This window comes from Cynoglossus semilaevis, chromosome 8 (genome assembly GCF_000523025.1).
Source record: "Cynoglossus semilaevis isolate Cse_v1.0 chromosome 8, Cse_v1.0, whole genome shotgun sequence".
NCBI lineage: Eukaryota > Metazoa > Chordata > Actinopteri > Pleuronectiformes > Cynoglossidae > Cynoglossus > Cynoglossus semilaevis.
The window spans coordinates 5,281,197-5,298,424 of NC_024314.1; the positions used below are offsets into that span (position 1 = coordinate 5,281,197).

General features: G+C 39.4%; 4 protein-coding genes across 7 annotated transcripts; 1 reads left to right on the forward strand and 3 right to left on the reverse strand.

Annotated features, from left to right (window-relative positions):
- Positions 1-647: 647 nt before the first annotated feature.
- Positions 648-6,110, reverse strand: LOC103381721 (tubby protein homolog). Of its 3 annotated transcripts, none has more exons than XM_008314223.3 (11): positions 5,810-5,942; positions 4,241-4,385; positions 3,928-4,140; positions 3,688-3,813; positions 3,342-3,595; positions 2,772-2,933; positions 2,576-2,688; positions 2,323-2,434; positions 2,118-2,216; positions 1,850-2,021; positions 648-1,567 (listed from the first exon to the last, which is right to left on the reverse strand). In XM_008314223.3, the coding sequence occupies exons 1-11, from the start codon at positions 5,849-5,851 to the stop codon at positions 1,434-1,436; spliced, it is 1,572 nt and encodes a 523-aa protein (XP_008312445.1). In that variant the 5' UTR covers positions 5,852-5,942; the 3' UTR covers positions 648-1,433. The 3 variants fall into 3 exon arrangements, with proteins under 3 accessions (XP_008312445.1, XP_024913505.1, XP_008312444.1); XM_025057737.1 differs by lacking the exon at positions 5,810-5,942 and adding an exon at positions 6,042-6,110 and having other exon boundaries at positions 658-1,567; positions 3,342-3,598; XM_008314222.3 differs by having other exon boundaries at positions 658-1,567; positions 3,342-3,598.
- Positions 6,111-6,714: 604 nt separating this feature from the next.
- On the reverse strand, positions 6,715-9,808 carry LOC103381722 (tubby protein homolog). Its single transcript, XM_025057738.1, has 10 exons — positions 8,904-9,808; positions 8,685-8,807; positions 8,279-8,443; positions 8,037-8,197; positions 7,751-7,912; positions 7,568-7,680; positions 7,372-7,486; positions 7,197-7,295; positions 6,950-7,121; positions 6,715-6,872 (listed from the first exon to the last, which is right to left on the reverse strand). The coding sequence occupies exons 1-10, from the start codon at positions 9,022-9,024 to the stop codon at positions 6,739-6,741; spliced, it is 1,365 nt and encodes a 454-aa protein (XP_024913506.1). The 5' UTR covers positions 9,025-9,808; the 3' UTR covers positions 6,715-6,738.
- Positions 9,809-10,597: 789 nt separating this feature from the next.
- Positions 10,598-13,259, forward strand: cfap119 (cilia and flagella associated protein 119). The gene is made up of 9 exons (XM_008314225.3): positions 10,598-10,954; positions 11,471-11,505; positions 11,577-11,642; positions 11,719-11,882; positions 12,282-12,352; positions 12,451-12,567; positions 12,682-12,745; positions 12,898-12,951; positions 13,039-13,259. The coding sequence occupies exons 1-9, from the start codon at positions 10,928-10,930 to the stop codon at positions 13,203-13,205; spliced, it is 765 nt and encodes a 254-aa protein (XP_008312447.1). The 5' UTR covers positions 10,598-10,927; the 3' UTR covers positions 13,206-13,259.
- Positions 13,260-13,818: 559 nt separating this feature from the next.
- Positions 13,819-17,167, reverse strand: phkg2 (phosphorylase kinase, gamma 2 (testis)). Of its 2 annotated transcripts, XM_008314228.3 has the most exons (11): positions 17,018-17,167; positions 16,813-16,901; positions 16,148-16,257; positions 15,885-16,060; positions 15,742-15,796; positions 15,599-15,664; positions 15,360-15,523; positions 15,187-15,277; positions 14,936-15,089; positions 14,495-14,620; positions 13,819-14,409 (listed from the first exon to the last, which is right to left on the reverse strand). In XM_008314228.3, exons 3-11 carry the CDS (start codon positions 16,240-16,242, stop codon positions 14,164-14,166), a joined length of 1,173 nt encoding a protein of 390 aa, XP_008312450.1. In that variant the 5' UTR covers positions 16,243-16,257; positions 16,813-16,901; positions 17,018-17,167; the 3' UTR covers positions 13,819-14,163. The 2 variants fall into 2 exon arrangements, with proteins under 2 accessions (XP_008312450.1, XP_008312449.1); XM_008314227.3 differs by having other exon boundaries at positions 16,813-17,166.
- Positions 17,168-17,228: the final 61 nt, after the last annotated feature.

The window sequence follows — 17,228 nt, forward strand, 5'->3', positions numbered from 1 at the left end:
GCCGGTCCAGACCTGATCTGAGCCCTGGGATGTCTCTACTGACCAACGCTGGCTGAACAGAGCCAGGGTTAAGGCTGTGTGAGCGTGTTGTGGAGGGCAGGTAGGAGGGAGGGTGGAGTAAATAGATAACACTCGTAAACTGAGAAGCGGATGTGTTTTAGAGATTGTAGTGATGAAGAGAAAGTGTTTCACAATCGTTACTTCAATGATGGTTAGAATAGATATATTTTTTAAAACCTAACGTTGTTCCAGCACATCTCACTCTGGACATGAGCACTACAGCTGCATCAATAGACATAAAATAATAATAACCATATTATTAGGAATAATTGTACATCTATTTTTCTGGAAATAGACATTATAGCTTATAACTCAAGACCTCAAACAGTGAAATGTTATAAATACAGTTTTTTCCCCACAACCTTCTTTCGTTTTTGTGCAAATTAAACTATTTCTGACCCATTTCTGAAATTTGCAGCCATAGTTCGTTTGCCTTAGTTATCAGAATCTTGACTCAATCAACCACAAGTGTTGTGCAATATGTGTACCACCTTAAAATCAGATGAACTTTGGTTGTGTTAGGTAAAAACCTGTACTAAGATAAGGGCCGTGAAATTAAGTCGGTGCCTTCCTGTGAAAGTTGCAGTTGTGCAGATTTTGAAGTTTTACAAACTAGTTCACAGACAAAAAAAAAGGAAAATAGTGACTAGGTAAAAATATGTGCAACTTATTATGACTTGATATATATATATATTAAACTCAAAGCTCCAGTGACAGATACAGTGACAACCGTGTCTGTACGATAGCAAAAGGTTCACTTTAATTTGGTCTTTCATATCAAAAATATCTATGCAGTTTCGGTCTACATACTCTGTCTACCACAGAGCATATCAGGCTCCTATTTTTCATACATTGAAACCAAACCACGAGTCTATACATAGTCCTTAAGTTGTACAAGAGTAAACAATGTCATATAACTACTCTGTCCGCAACTGGTCTTTTTCCCATGTTTGTACTGCTGATATAAAAACGATGCATATAAAAACAACATTTTTTTAAAAACACTAATGTTAATCTATGTATAAAAAAAAAAAAGAAAAGAAAAAAAATTGCCCTTTGCACATGACACTTGCAAACTGATGGTCGGAGATCTGAGACGGGGATCATGGCTGCATGAAGCATTTCAGAGTCTGCGGCTCACTGCCATGGAGTCCATTAGTTCGTCTTCAGATCAGTTCAGACCCAACCAGTGGAAATGTCGTGATAAATACTTAAAACCCTATGTTTTCACTTTTTACACTAGAAAAAAGTAATATAAAACAGTTAGATATAATAGTTCAGTCCTTGGAATGGTTTTGTCATGAACGAGGTTCCTTGGCTGTAAGTCAATATTCTAGAAGAATCCAGAAGGATCCAGAAGCATGGAGCCTGGGTCATTCACAGGCCAGTTTGACATCGAAGGCTGACAGGGCGATGGAAAAGGCCTGCAGTGCACACATGGGGTAACTGTAGTCCATGGAGAAGACGTCCTTGGTCACACGGCCACACTGCATCACCAAGTAATCATCTGGGAAAGACAGCAGGGACAACTTAGTCAGTGAAGTGTAGAGTGAAGAATCAACTGTCGCTCATCGACTTCTACTAATGAGGCACAGGGAACATTTAAAGAACTTCTGCCAATGAGGCAGATGTCTGGGGATGTGTTGACACTTTTGGAAATGTTCTTGTACTAGGGATGAACTGGTACCAATACCAATTACATATAAAGCCAGATACTTCATTCAATTACTCGAATGTTTCGGTTGATATCATTTCCAATGACATGTAGGCAGATCCAGTCACATCTTACCATCATCGGGGTGGATGAGCTGGAAGTTTTTGACAGAGGCCTTAGTGACTCGGCCATGGAAGTTCAAGACGTAAGACTGAGTCTGTTCACTCCAGCTCGGGTATTTGTTGACCAGTGTGACCAGTTTGTCCGTGAGGTCGTTTGAGCGACGACTCAAAAGAGCCTCCAGATCCTGAAAGAATAGATGTTTTTCACTTCAGCTTCCTCCCACAAATCTCACAAGGTGAACATATACGGTACATGTGTATGAACATTTATGTAGTCTTACATATTTTGGCTGAATGGGCACTCGTTCATTGTTATCCAACATTCTGGGAATGATCACTGTCATTTTCCTTGGACCTTTGAATCCCAGCACATTGGATTCCTGTGATTTGAAACATGACTGTGTTACATATTTAAATTCCATCCATCCATTCTTTATTGACCACAGTATGGAATGAAAGCATGCAGTGTACTGTGTCAGTACTCACATAGCAAATTGCTGCCAGCTCTTGCCGCACTGACTCACAATCAGTAACAGGACTTTTGTCTGGGTTTTCTCCTCCATCGTAGAAAATGAATTTGGTTCCCAGAACATTTGACCTGAGATGGATTGTTGGTGTTAGAAATACTAAATGGTATCAAATATATATGAAGAAAATTTCCTTTTACGAAGAAAAAGGGTTTATCCTTAATGAAGTTAAATAATGTGACTCAGTGCTGAAAAAAACCCAAAACACTTACCGTAGTTTTCCTAAGTAGCAGTTTGTGCCTCGAGATAAATTTGTCGGATCAGTGGAGAAGAGATAGTTAGACGTTTTGCACTTTTTTCTTTTCCTTGCCGCCATGAGAAACACCTTTGAGGTAAATGGAAATATTGTCAAATACTGTACATAAATACTTGAAGGCACGGAGTTGTTTCAACTTCAGATGTGCTGACCCTTTTTCCATCCTCCCTCTCCATGTGGAGACAGTAAGTGGGGTATAAGCCCTTGGCCATGCCCCTCCTGTCCCTGGTGATTGTGCATCTGATCGTTACATCTATGGGAGCAGGTCGTAGGGCAAACTCCGCCAAATCCTCGAACGACATCGGCGAAATGGACTTAAATGAGAAGAAAACCAAAATCCATTAGCATCTGTGATCCATTTAGACTATAGTACAGCACAGAGGTCTGCTTGCTGTGGCTCATCTGTACTGACAGAAATCAAATTTCACACAAGTTTCACACCACAGGAGGACATGATGTCACTGTCCTCTGCTACCAAAGCTAGTTAATGACACTTTTAGCAGCAGTGGTGGTAGAGGGCATTATGTTTGGTGAAAACGTTGGTACATTGTTGGAATATGCATTTTGTGTTTTTCCTGTGATATAACAGATAAACAGCACAGTACTACTTCCTCTTCCTAAAATGATTAAAATGATAAAGGCTCTTTGAAGTTTGCAGACCTCTGGTGTAGAGAACACACGTCACAGCTTTGATTGACAGTGCAGGATGTTGCAGTTCTTACTCTGTCGTTGAAAGCGCTGTACAAGGACGGACTCCGAGGAACACAGGTGACCTCGGAGGAAGCACCTGTGAATGCAGAAGTTGTAGAGCTGCTGGGGTCTCGGTGGGATGGCAGGGCCACTTTTAGAGAGGTGCCTGAGACCATCCTCCGGGCCACATCTCCTTCATTGTCGTCCTCACTGTGGTCCTGTTTTTTCACCCTTGGACTCGGCAACATTTCTGACTCCTGAGTCGAAGGTTCTTTTAATTGTAGGTCTACTGTGGGAGGAAAAGAGAAATTTAGCAAAGGTCGTTGCAGAAGCAGAGTTTAGAGGAAAATTAAACGGACTCCCAAATTCAAATGTTACATTTCGGTGTTTTCGGCTCCTTCTTTGACTTCTTTATGCCTTCAGATTCTTTTAATTTGTCTTTTGTTCTTGATTTTTTTTCTCTTTTCATGTTGTCTGCATCTCGTTCCTTGTTGGGATCCATCTCTGTAAATGCAGCCAGTGACAGTTTTGCATCATTCCATAGGAATAAAGACATTTACTCACAGCTTTTAATTCATTGTAGACCATCTGGCGCCAAGACAAGTAACCCCTTCATACCTGAATTATGCTGAAGAATTTCCTTCTTCTTTTTGTCCTTTTTTTTTTTTTTTTCATTGTCCAAGGCCCCTCTTGCCCCACTGTCATGGTCAATTTCTAAACTTATTTTTCGGCCATTGAACAGCCTCTCTGAAGGCATCACCTCTAACATCATATTGAATTTGCCCAGTGTGATGTCATCCATTGAGGGCTCCTGGGAAGCCTCCGACTGATCTGCAAAAATAAAGTTTTAACAACACAACAAGGTTGTCAATACAATTGCACAAAAAGTTGTCTTATCCATCTATTGTTATTTACTTTTTTCCGTACTCACCACTCAGTGAAGTACTGCTCCTGGACTGACTGACATCTGAGGAGACAACTTTGTGCTTCCTCTTCTTCTGTCGACTGTCCCGAGTGTCCCTCACCATTTGGGTGTCAGCCCTCCTCCTCTGCTGGTTTTTCATCAGAAGGTTTCGCTGTGGCAGATTGAATAATAAAGCATTTAATTTAAAGTTTTGTGTTGTATACTTTTCAAGGCAGTTCTGATTTGGTGCTTGTGCTGAGACCACACTGCTCTGTGGATATTTCATAGAAAGTCCTTTTGTAGATACAAACATATATGTGAAATGAATTTCACTTCATTTTATTAAATCAGATTATCGGACGCTACATTTATTTTTAATTGTATATCAAAAAATTGACAAGATAATAGATCTGTAGAGAAATATTTAAAGGGTTTATTAGTTAAAAGCAGTCAAACAAGACAAGTCGTTATACACTAAAATAAAGTAAACAAAAGTAAATGTTTGTTTTACGTCTGTTATGACAAAATTATATTCTGTGTTATTATTCACCATTTGACTTGTACTGAAACTCACGCAGTCAGTGGAAAAACTCTGAAACGACCAGCCTGACCTTATGCGTGCTAGCCAGTGATGGGAGATCTACTCCTTATCATTTCTATGGTTCCTGTAAGAGCTTGAAATGAGTATCCACCTCCTTCCTGTTTCTTAGTTACCGTTTGGCCAGATAATCTCACAGGTGGTGATGGTACTGAGGTCAACTTGCCCCCACTCACACACGTGTGTGCTTGTATCCAGCACACTATAAATGTAAAATGCACTAGCTTGCAAACGGTCGTGCTCGTACAGACAAGTGCTTGTGTTGCTCTCTGTAAGACCTGTAAGAACTTTCAATAAAATCTCCAATAAAATGAACAATGTTGTTCATTTTCTGTTTTATTCTTTATTCCAAGGTGACTGTTGACAAAATTGCCAAAACGCATCATAAAAAACAGCATAGCCTTGGAGTAGATTTCCTTCCCAAGTTCAAAGTCTGCAAAAGTGTAAAGAGAACAACAACAATAGTTCCCATTTGGTTTTTAAGGCCAGTATGAACAAAAAAAATCCGTTCTTCTACTACCAGATGTTACTGTTCAGTTATGTGGCACTTTATTACGTTCAAGTCAACATGAAGTTTTATTGTATTTCAGAGTAGCTTATATAATTTTTCAACTATTTTTTTTACTCCTATCTCTTGATTTCAAAATCAGACATTGCTGCTACACTGCTAAAACCGCATCTTCACATTCAAAATAACATCATAACGATGACTCTGAATATAAAAATGGAGAGATAATTATGATGTCTTTTTTGACTTTGTGGAGTAGTATATTTTCTCTGACCTGATGTGTTGTATTTACTAACAATTATGGTTTTGTTTGGTTAATTGAGTGTACAATTTTATGATAAAACAATTCTACTAATGTTTAATTTAGGTCAGAGAGGCAGATGGGTAATACTGTTGTAGCACTGTTTCTACAACAAGACATGAAAAAAATTTAAAGCGTGCTTCAAACTGTATTAACTACATGAGACGAGTACAATCCTTGTTTGTTTACCTGGCTGTCCAGCTTCTGTTGTCTGATGCCGTGACCATTCATAACTAAGCAAAACTAATCACAATATTTATTAAAAAATATAAATATATTCACAGAAAATATGCTGAGAATTCACACTGCCAGTGTATAAATGTAGTATTTACACCACTTTTGGTCTTTTGTGTTTACACTCTAAATGTATTTGTAATTATTTCACTTTATGCAAAATTGATGCTGTGTGTTATCACGTCACATTTCTCTTCCAGTTTGTCCTCCCAGCATTATTTCCTCCATTCTGTTTTCATCTTTTTTTGCTTCCATTGGGGGGTGTAACGTGATACACATGGTGTAAAACAGCAAGAAGAAACAACCAAAAAATATGATGTAATGGTCGCGTGTCACAGCACATTCTTTCATGTGTCTTTCATCTGTTTACATCAAAAGCAGGGCACAGCTTAGGTTAGGGTGGAAGTTGATAGTTTAACAGCAGTTGGCATACGGGCCTATGGCTTTGAGTGTGTGTGTTATCTGTTATCTGCATATGTGTTGAAACAAGCAAAGAACAAAAAGGTTACTGCAAAGTCTGTGGTACACAAGTACTTTTGCTTAAATCTTGAAGACAGAATTAGAGCACAACGCCACTGATAACAATGACACATCAAAGGAGTTGGTGCAAGGCCCTGTTGAAAATCGACATTTTCTGTGATGAACAAGCACATTAATTTACTGAACTTTGGTCTGTTTCTAAACAAGATTAAAGTTTGTGAGTTAATTAAAAAGAGAAGATCATTAGAATTCATTACAAATACTTTTTTGTGACATCAATGTTTGGTGGTGCACTGTGAGATTTTTGTAATGTAAAACATCTGCCATGGTTCATTAAATGTTAGAAAACCATTTATTTTCTTGTAGATCAGGTATTGATTTACAGTTAGCAACACTAGTATTAGTCATTCACATGCCAGTTTGCCATCAAAGGATGACAGAGTGATGGCAAAAGCTTGGAGGGCACACATGGGGAAACTGTAGTCCATAGAGAAGACGTCCTCTGCGACTCGGCCAAACTGCATCACTATGTAGTCATCTGGAGGATGGAGAGAGAGGAATGTGAGGACACACATGGTGAAAGTCATTTAGACTCTGTGTCAGTTGACATTGTACCATTATCAGGATGGATGATTTGAAAGTTCTTGACTGAGGCCTGGGTGACACGTCCATGGAAGTTCAGCACATAAGACTGGGTCTGGTCATTCCAGCTCGGAGATTTGTTCATCAGAGTCACCAGTTTGTCTGTGTTGCCATTAGCGTGGCGGGTCAGCAGAGTTTCCTGCTCCTGAAAGAAAAATTGTTTCAAAAAGTTTCATTCCTGTCAATATTTGGCAGTTTCTCTAGATTTTGAAATCCATACATTCTTTGGCCGGATTGAGACTCTTTCGTCATTCTCCAGCATCCCAGGGATGATCACTGTCATTTTCCTTGGACCCCTGAAGCCTAACACATTTGTTTCCTGAGACAAAAAAAAGAATGTTTTTTTCCCCTGTGAAATGTTGTAGGATTAATCCAGAGGACGGGTGTGGACTCACGTAGCAAATGGCTGCCAGCTCCTGTCGCACAGATTCACACTCTTTAATGAAAGGCTTTTTGTCAGGGTTTTCTCCTTCATCATAGACTGTGAACTTAGTTCCCAGGACATTTGACCTGAGGCAGAGTTTTCTGATGAGATCAGTTACCTGCAACTACAGTTTCTGTCAGGAGTTTTGGAAAATAAACGAGCCATACCTTAGTTTTCCTATATAGCAGTTAGTGTCTCTGGATAGATTAGTCGGGTCTGTGGAGATGAGGTAGTTGGATGTCTTGCACTTTTTCCTTTTCCTGCCCGCCATCAGAAACACCTAGGAGGAGTAAAAACAAGGATAGAAGGAACACGCCTGATGGTACATTTTCAGTTCTGAGAGAGCTTACCCTCTTTCCATCCTCCTTCTCCATGTGGAGGTAATAGGTCGGGTAAATGCCCTTCTCCATGCCCCTCCTGTCTCTTGTGATCCTGCACTGTATGGTAACGTCTCGTGGAGCAGGCCATAAAGCAAACTTCTCTAGGTCCTCCAAAGACATCGGAGACATTGTCTAAATTTTAGAGAGAAAAAAATTAAACTTAGAAACCTTAGTTCCTGTGATACATCAGAAATGTCTTTAGTGTGTATTATTGTGTATTTTGTTTTATCATGCGTATGGCAGAGTGATGTCTGACTCTTTCATGGCTTTCACTCTCTGAGGATGAATTCTCCCTATAGTTGGAGTTCAGCGATGCCAGACTCGGTGTGGTTTTCTCTACTTCCTTTTTCTTTTTCCCCTTTTTCTCCTTTTCCTGAACTTCTTCATCTTTACTTTCATCACTTATTTGGCATCTGGCTGCAGAGATAAAATGAAGAAAGAAGTTGTTCTAAATAACTGTAAAGCATGGTTGATGAAGGCCAGTGTTTATCTACTCACATGTGTCCAACTGTCCTTTCCTTTTAGACAATTTATGGACAGACCTACGAGAACCTTCTTCCTCGTCGTCATCATCATCATCATCACTGTGGTCTTGTTGTTTTGTCTTTGGACTTCCTGAGTCTATCTCTGTCTTTTCATTCAAAGCCTCCTTTAACTGCCTTCCTGTAATGAAGAAATTACAAGTTCAACAGTTGAGTTTTTTCTAAACACAATTTCACAGGGAAGAAGTACAAAGAAAGGTCTATGGGATAGTTCTGATAATTAACATAATCCATGAGAACTCATGTTAGACCAAAATCCGTAGAAAGAATCTTTTCATCACAACACAAGAGTTGTTGATACCCAACTGTCTCCATGATTTTCATTTTCTCACATCTTAACAAATCACAAAAACAGATGTTACTTTTCTGTGATCTGGTTGTCTTGTTCGTCTTCTGTGTGCTGTCACATTCTCTGGCTTTGTTCTTCGTCTTTGTCTTTTTCTCCTCAGTCTCACCTTCATCTTGTTTTCTGTTCTGATCCACCTCTGGGAAAACAGAAACACAGTTGGAGAGGTAAACATGAACAAATACTTGTGAGTACTCCTCTGGAGTACATTTGGACTCATGAAGATCTCCTGTACCGCTGTTGTGCTCAGGTTGGTCCTTCCTCACATCCTTTGGCGTTATTGTGAGCGTAGAAGCATCCTCCTCCTCATCTTCTTCACACTTTACCTCAGAGTCTTCCTCAATGTCCAAATCCATCTTCTTCGGAGAGAAGGGCTTCTCCACGGGCAGCTCCTCTAATGTGACGCTTGTGGTCAGATTGCATTCGCCCAGAGTGATTTCATCCACAGGGTTGTCATGAGCGTGCTCCACTTGATCTGCAGGAATAAATGTGAGATTTCAAGTTACTCGAATACTTTGTGCACATTTTCACATATCCTTTCCTGAAACAGTTAATAACATGCTGCACGACCACTCACCACTGAGGGACATGCTGCTCAGAGATTGGCTGATGAGCAGAACTGTTTCATCAGAGCCAATAGGCTTGTGCTTTCTTTTCTTCTGGCGACTGTCCCGAGTGTCCGTCACCATTTGGGTGTCAGTCCTCTTCTTCTGCTGCTTTTTCATCAGAAGTGTTCGCTGTGAACACAGGATGAAAACACAACTGTAATGATGAATGACCAGGGGTCTTCAAAGTCTGACTGAGTGCGGTCAGACTACCCCCCCGCCCCCCGTGTTCATGGATTGTACATCCCCAGTTCATCTTATTGTGCAATGTAAAAACCACCACCCTTGTTATTCTGCACTTATTAAAAGGATATTAAAAAAATAGGTTCTTTAGTATGTTTCAATTTCTCTTGTCCAGCAAACCAAAAATATGTTGAACATCTTTAGAATATTATAAAAAACCATGTGTTTTACCTGGTTGTCCAGTTTCTGTTGTCTCATGTCAGCGTTCTCCATGTCCAAGCAAGGATAAACAGAATTAAAATAAAGAATAAGGTTCAATCTGTTTGAATAAAAATAAAAAGACAGAAGGAGGCGTTTGGTCACACCAGCCTTCTCCGTCTGACAGTCGCTCCACCTGCGTGTGGCAGAAGGCAAAGTGGATTAAAGAGGGATAATGTTCTTAAAGTGCGCAGCACAGCTCAGTCTGTGTGGAGAAGGTGTACAGCCTGGCATGTGAGATAAACACAGCCACTGTATTTTGCTATTGTCACTATACTAACATTTTATTTCCTAAAATGAACTAAATTCTGAAACTTCAATTAACAAAGTCAGGATGAAGTACATGAAAAATCGGATTCTCTATTTTACCACTGTATTTGTTTGTGTCAGGGACTGATACGTGACATCATGGTTGTAAATAACTACTGACATGTACAGCATACAGAGTGCAGGTGTAAATCAATCCAATCAAGCAAAACTATGAGGGTGTTTTTCCTTCACCCTCATTGCTCCCGGGGGACATTGACTTCATCACTTGGCATGTCTAAAAAATCTGCCAACCCTGTGTTTTAGTTTTTGTCAAATTGTTAAAGCACTTTGAGCTGCATGATTATATAAAAGGTGCTATACAAGTAAAATTATTATAATTATTATAAATATGCTGTACTTAGTAAGACAGACAATGTAAGAGCAAAATAAACTTTTACAAACTCTTACATTGTCTGTCTTACTAAGTACAGCGTATTTACACCTGCACTCAAGCTGTACATATTTTTGTATGACCCCTTAAAATCAACTTGGCCTGTGAGCCACAGTTTGGGGCCTATTACACCCATTGTATGTATTTGTGTAAACCCGGAAACAAAATAAGAGAATGGGGAAAAGAGGTTGCTGGGATACATGTCTAAACAGGAAGTGTTTTAGACACTTCGTGGGTGATTTTAGTCATCGAAAGTGTCGGTTTGTGCTACATCAAAGTCAAACGCGTTCCCTTTACGCTAATCTAATGTCATCGATACTAATAAATAAATAAAAGAGAAGAGAGTAGGACCAGAGGGAGGCGCTAATTTTACGCTGTGAGAGCGAACTTTAAAGAAACCGCATCACAGATTAAGTAAAAGAGTAGGGACGAGGCGAGGAGAGCAACAAACAAAACCAACGAACATTTCTGCCTGTAGATGTCCGGTTATAAAGATTTCGTCATCAATAAATCATGACCACAGTGGAAAAGGAAATAAAGGTAAAGTGGTCTCGTCGAGTTTATTTGAGTCAAACAGTACATGTTTGATTAAATGAACTATTTCCCATGTATGTTCTGTGTAACCTTTTTGTATTACAGCTAACTTTTAGTTAAAACTTTGGGACGCTTTTAGCTCTAATTTTGACCACATCACATTTGGATTATGTTTGATAAATATAAGTGTAGAATTTGTTTGCTATGTAGATTTTTTGTATTTGTTTTGTTGTTTTTAGTGATTTAGGTATTTTAGACCATTTTACATGCAGTTTTTGACTCAAATGTGTTACTGTTTTTGGCTAACCGTTGCTAAACCCTGACCAAATATATTTGTGCTATAAGTCTCTGACTTCCAAGACTAACTATTGTCTTTTTGGACAACTTTTAGCCATGAGGTCTTACATATACATTTAAATTGTTTGGCAAAATTTCATCTGCCCCCTCTACTCTAAAAGGTGAAGTAACAAAGATGACCGTTAAATTTTAATCTGACCAGACTGTTTTATTTTCCTGTTGTAGGTCCCTAATGTCCTCAGGCCAACAGTGATGTTATGGTGAGTTCTTCACATGTGACATGTTCTTCATGGTCTTCTGTCTTTACACACAACTTTACACTTATTTTCAGGACGGACGTGACATATCATGACATGGAAATGATCGACAACACAAAGTCTATTCCTGATCTGGAGAGGTGACTGTGTCTTTGTATGGTCCTGATCACACAGACATACACACCAGTGCTTACTTTTCATCTTGTCTCCCCACAGTATGTTACAAACTGTTTTGAAAATCGACTTTGATGAACCAAAACGAGGAGTTCTGCTGGAGCTCTATGTGCAAACTGTGCTTTTCTGCCGAGAGAACAACTTCAACAAGGAGCAAACGTCTGCTGTGCTCTCCATCGTCAAATCTGTCCACCAGGCTAATGTAGGTGAGTGGAGTCTGGTCGCCATCACTGTCTTTTCTTCTTGTTGGTTATAGTTTATTCACCAAGACAAGTTGGGAAATATGTACTGGAGCTCTTTTACCCACAAGGTCTTCTACAACAGATCATGATTTCAGTTTTGGAAACACAGCACAATTTTGCTCACTGTAGTATTATTTTTTTTTTGCACCTTTTTAATAGATTTTTAGTTTGTTTTGATTATCTGCATTCCTACATTATATTTTATATAATCATAAGTAATTCAGAACTGTTGATAATTGTACATGTTGGATGTAAATGCTGACAGGTGAGATCTGCTGCTGGTTAATGTCAATTTCACAATAGATTGATTTATACTGACAAAGTTAATAGGTTTATTGTTTTAACCTTGTTTTTTTTTTCCAGAGACGCCACTTGACAACATTGACCAGTGTTTGAAATACTGCAACGAGCTCCTGCTCTGTCACTCCGTCAGGGTGTGTAAAACAGTCCCCAGTCAGTCACATTAAGTCACACGTTTTGGCCAACATTGTGAAGTTAAATTATTGCATCTCAATGTCTGTGTGGACTGCAGCGCCCTCCCTTCAGCATCAACATCTTCAGCTACCAGGAGGCAGACAACATTGTACAGTATGTCAACAGCACTTATATGAGACACTACAAGCTGTACAAATATATCTTCACCCCCCAGGTGAGAGCATAAAGGTCAATGTGTTATTTATTTGTAAATGTTTTGAGTTAATCTACATGCGTGCAATTTAAAAGTGGACTTTTGTTTTTTTTCCTCTCTCATTATTTTGTTTAGGTTAAACTTAATTTGACTTTATCTTATGCTCCAGTCCCAGAACCTGAAGTGGTTCCTGTCCCAGGTAATCCATTTAAAGTAGTGCTGTTGATGTAGTTTTACACATGGACAGAATGACGCCCACTGTTATCCAATACTTCCTCTGTCCGTAGTAGTTCAATAGAGATGAAGACATTTTACCACAGGATTTAAACCATTATTTCTTTTCATGTGTAGAAGAGGTAGATGCTGTGTCAGATGAAACAGAAGAGGAGAAAGAGTTTACACTTGGTACGACCCTTCATGTACAACAGCACCAAGTGACACTGTGCAAAACCTAGTTTGCTTTGTTACCTACTTTCCTGGTCTGACTTTCAGGTCAGAAGACATCAGAACTGAAGACACTGATCGAGAAAGAAGTCCAAGAACAGATGACACTCGTTTCTGCCAAGCTGGATGAGAAGATGAAAGCTCTTGCGGGTAATCAAAGCAAGAAATCAGACTCTCAGCAGTCCAAAAGAGGTCAAAAGGCCAAGAAGAAATAAGCTCACTCAAACACTGACTGAAATTTGTTTAATTATTAATAAAAATAATAACTTCAGTACACAGCAGTACACTGAATGTTTTTTAAGTAAATGTGCAAATGTTGTACATTTCTCAGACAGGAAGTTTGAGGAAAAGTGACACTGAGGAATGAGGTGAGTAGGAAACACAGCTCCAGTCAGAGAAATGGTCACAAATGGGTTTCACTGTACATGAGTGGGTTTCCTCCTGAGAAATGTCTGCATGCTTGATGGGTTTCCACCACAACTCCTCACAGTACTGTATTTAAATGTAACACTAGTTTATACACTGGACCACTCTTTAGTTTCAACACTGTATACATCTGTATAAGTATATATTAAATAATTAATCACAGTGCTTCAACATTCACTTTAACCACACAGTGCTCAGATATGCATCTTGTCTGTAATCTCAACCATTGATCAGCATTTAAAATTTCTCAATAAACAGTAATTTAACAATGCACCCATAATGTACAGAATGTAGTGGGTTCTACCCTAATGGACCAAAAAGAAAATATGTTCATAGCTCCATGCAGATAGGGAGTACAACGTTTTGCATGCTTTATATGTACTTTCAGAGCCAAAGTTTAGATTTAAGGAAACCTCACAATTTTTATTGGTAGCTCTGTTGTTGAGGACATATGAGCAAGTTCGTGCGTTGTTACAAAGTTGATGCCCTGCACTTATTATTATATTTTGAGCACTTTTGGTGAGGAGCAGTTTGAAAATGTGTTCATAATGACAGCCCGCATAGGCTTTTTAGCAACAGAGCTATTTAAGTTTCTTCAAAGCACATAAAAACGTCCCAGTCTCTCATTTCCCTCGTCCTAAAATCAAAGACAGTAACTCAAAGTTAGAAAAACAAAATTGCCATTCAAGCCTATGAAAAGGTTAAATATTAACATCAAGGTGATGATGAGGATTGAGGATGATCCTTTTATGTTTCAAACTCCTCCAGGCCCAGCAGCATGATCTTAGCTGTGTTCTGGAAGAGAGCGGCTCGGTTCTGCTGCTCCCCCTTTTTCACCCAGTGGCCGTAGATACGAAAGGCGCAGCCATCAATGAGTTTGCGGACTCCTCGGATGGAGTAAGGGTCTCTGGCCAGCACCTCCCGAGTCAGTGGTCGGACTCTACGGTAACGGCTATACATTCTGATACAAGCTAGTACAGTGACTATCAACACCTGAGAGGAAAAGGAGTGAAGAAAACAGATGAGAGTTTTGTCTTCTATAGTGACAAGTACAAGTTCAGTCAAAAGTAACAATCACCTTAAATGTTTTTCTGGGACTAAAATGTCGCACATCCTCCTTCTGGTACTGTCTAAAGAAGGGATGTGTCAACGCCTGTTCAGCTGTGAGACGAACAGCGGGTTCCACCACAAGTAACCTGGTTATCTGGAGATCACAAATGAAGAGAAAAACAGAAAAATGACTACATGAGTAGTTAAGTCAACGGCCCTAATAATCCCTAACGGTTATCTCTAAATGGCAAAAGTTGCAACAATGGTTTAAAGTTATCTAAAAACAAACAGAACTAGCAAAGAGAGGAAAAGAAAAAGATTTAACAATAATAATGTTATTAGAAAATAATCAAAACAATTAAAATACAATGTAGGATTAAGCTTACTGTAAGCTCAAAACAGCTAAAAGTGATCAGAATATGATCAAACATTTCTACAAAGTTAAAAATCCCCAGAAGAAAAAACTGACCAGATCTTTGACAGTGTCAGATCGGTCGTCCCACTCTGGAGAACTGAACTGATATCGACCCTCCATGATCATCCTCAGCATCAGCATCTGTTTGCGATGCCAGAACGGCGGCGAGCCAGCCAGTAACGTGAACAGGATCACACCACAGGCCCACCTTGATACCACGAAACCGTCACAACATGTCAGTAAGAATGAGGTCAATACTGAGGCATACAGGCTGTAGTTTTACTAAAACAATAAAAAAGACTCACAGGTCAACTTCCTGACCATAACCTGGGTGCATGTCATCCATGGAACATTTCAGTATCTCAGGGGCCAGATATCCAGGTGTTCCACAAAGCTCTGATGAAAACAGAATTAAAATGGTACCTTTTCATCTTATTGACCATGTAACACTTTAAACACTGCAGTTATTACTACTGACCTCTGAGTTTCTCTTCAGGCTGCAAGTGCACAGAGAATCCAAAGTCGGACAGTTTGATGTGTCCTTGATCGTCCAGGAGAATGTTCTCAGGTTTCAAATCCCTATGGACGATGTTGAGGGAGTGGAGGTACTGCACGGCTTCCAACAGGGCACGCATCATACTCCTGCAGTTGCACACCAACATGTTTTTAAACACACACTCTACTACAACAGGGCAGTGGACTGATGCTGGTGCTCACCTGGTTTCTTTTTCACTCAGAGTAACCTTTTCTGTGAGGTAGTCAAACAGCTCCCCCCGCCTCATGCTGAAAAACAAAACAAAGTTTTAGGAGAAAGTCTAAAAAACGAAATGGACATTCTTTAGACTTGACGTCATACTCACAGGTCAAACACCAAAAATATAAAGGTTGTGGATTCATAGGAATCAATGAGTGTAACTAAAAGAACAGGAGTCACATAAAAAAGTTATGACATGACAAAATATTTTAGTATATTGGACTTTAGAAGAATAGAATTCCGACATACTGATTGAGGAGTGTCCCTTCACCATGTTGAGGACTTGGATCTCCTTCAGCGTGGAGGTTTTCACCTCCTCCAGCTGCTGCACTGTCATCTTCTCTGCTGTGATCTCAATAATCTTCACCGCCAGCTCCTGACCCGTGTGTCTGTGCACACATCTGCGCACCACACTGCTCACACCTCTAGAAAATTGATGTCATAGATAACAACATTCAATTAAAAGAAAAGAAAGAAGGTATTTTTCTCCAGATATCTTTTGCAGGACTCACCTGCCGATCACCTCTTTTGGGTCATATTTTTGGTAGAACTCCTTGGCCCCGACCCAGTCTGGTAATTCATCTCCAACAACAATGTCTTTGGTCATGGTGACAGCATATGTCTAAAACAACAACAAAATGCCACTCATTTAAATGCATGGTAAAAAAAAAAACCAACAAACAAAAAAATAAAAAACATTTTTCTGTCGTTCTAAAAAATGCACTTCTTTTTACAATAACACAGACTAAAACTCAACCACTTTCGTGTATTCAAATCTTTAGCTCTTTAAGGCATCTACATTTAAAATATCAACAAATAGCTAAAGAAATAAAAGGAAAATAGAAAAGAAAAGACAGAGCAGACATTGTTGAGACTGTATTACTACTTTGTATTGGGTGATGGTTCCTGAACCATGCCCCTACCCTCCCTACACATCACCACATTCTCGGCTGTTGCTTCATAACTAATCAGAACTTTAAGAATGATCATGTTATTGATATAAGACATATATTCTCATTGAACAAAGTAAATAATATTCACAGGGACACAAAAAATGTTGACAAAATGTCTCTCCTTCAATAGCTCTATGCCCCCACCAACTGGTGTTTGTTTTTTCAGATATCATGAAGCTAAAACGTTGAGATGTCAATTTTGTCCTGTAATTAAATAACCTTACCCTTGATACATCCACACTGTAGGATAACTGTGCTCTCCGACCTTCAAAAGCGACAGCAGGTTCACTGACCCTCCAGGAAACAACTGTACCTACCGTTTGAGACCCGAGAAAGACCGGAATGGAAGCTGTTAATCAATAATCACAATGATAGCGCCATGTTCAACTAATAAACATAAAGGAGAGTCGGTACGATTCGACAGCTTACATAGAAAAGTTAGCAGCTATAACGATAGTGGCTAACATCTGAACACTGTTTACATTCTAGTTCCTCAAAACGCTCAGCTCCAGCCAGGATGCAACAGTGCTGCCTCCATGAGGCCGGAGTGACGGTTGCGTTACGAATTATATTATTATTTTAATAATAATAATATTTTTTAAAAATGTATTTTAAATCCAGGTTTACATGAACGAGGGTA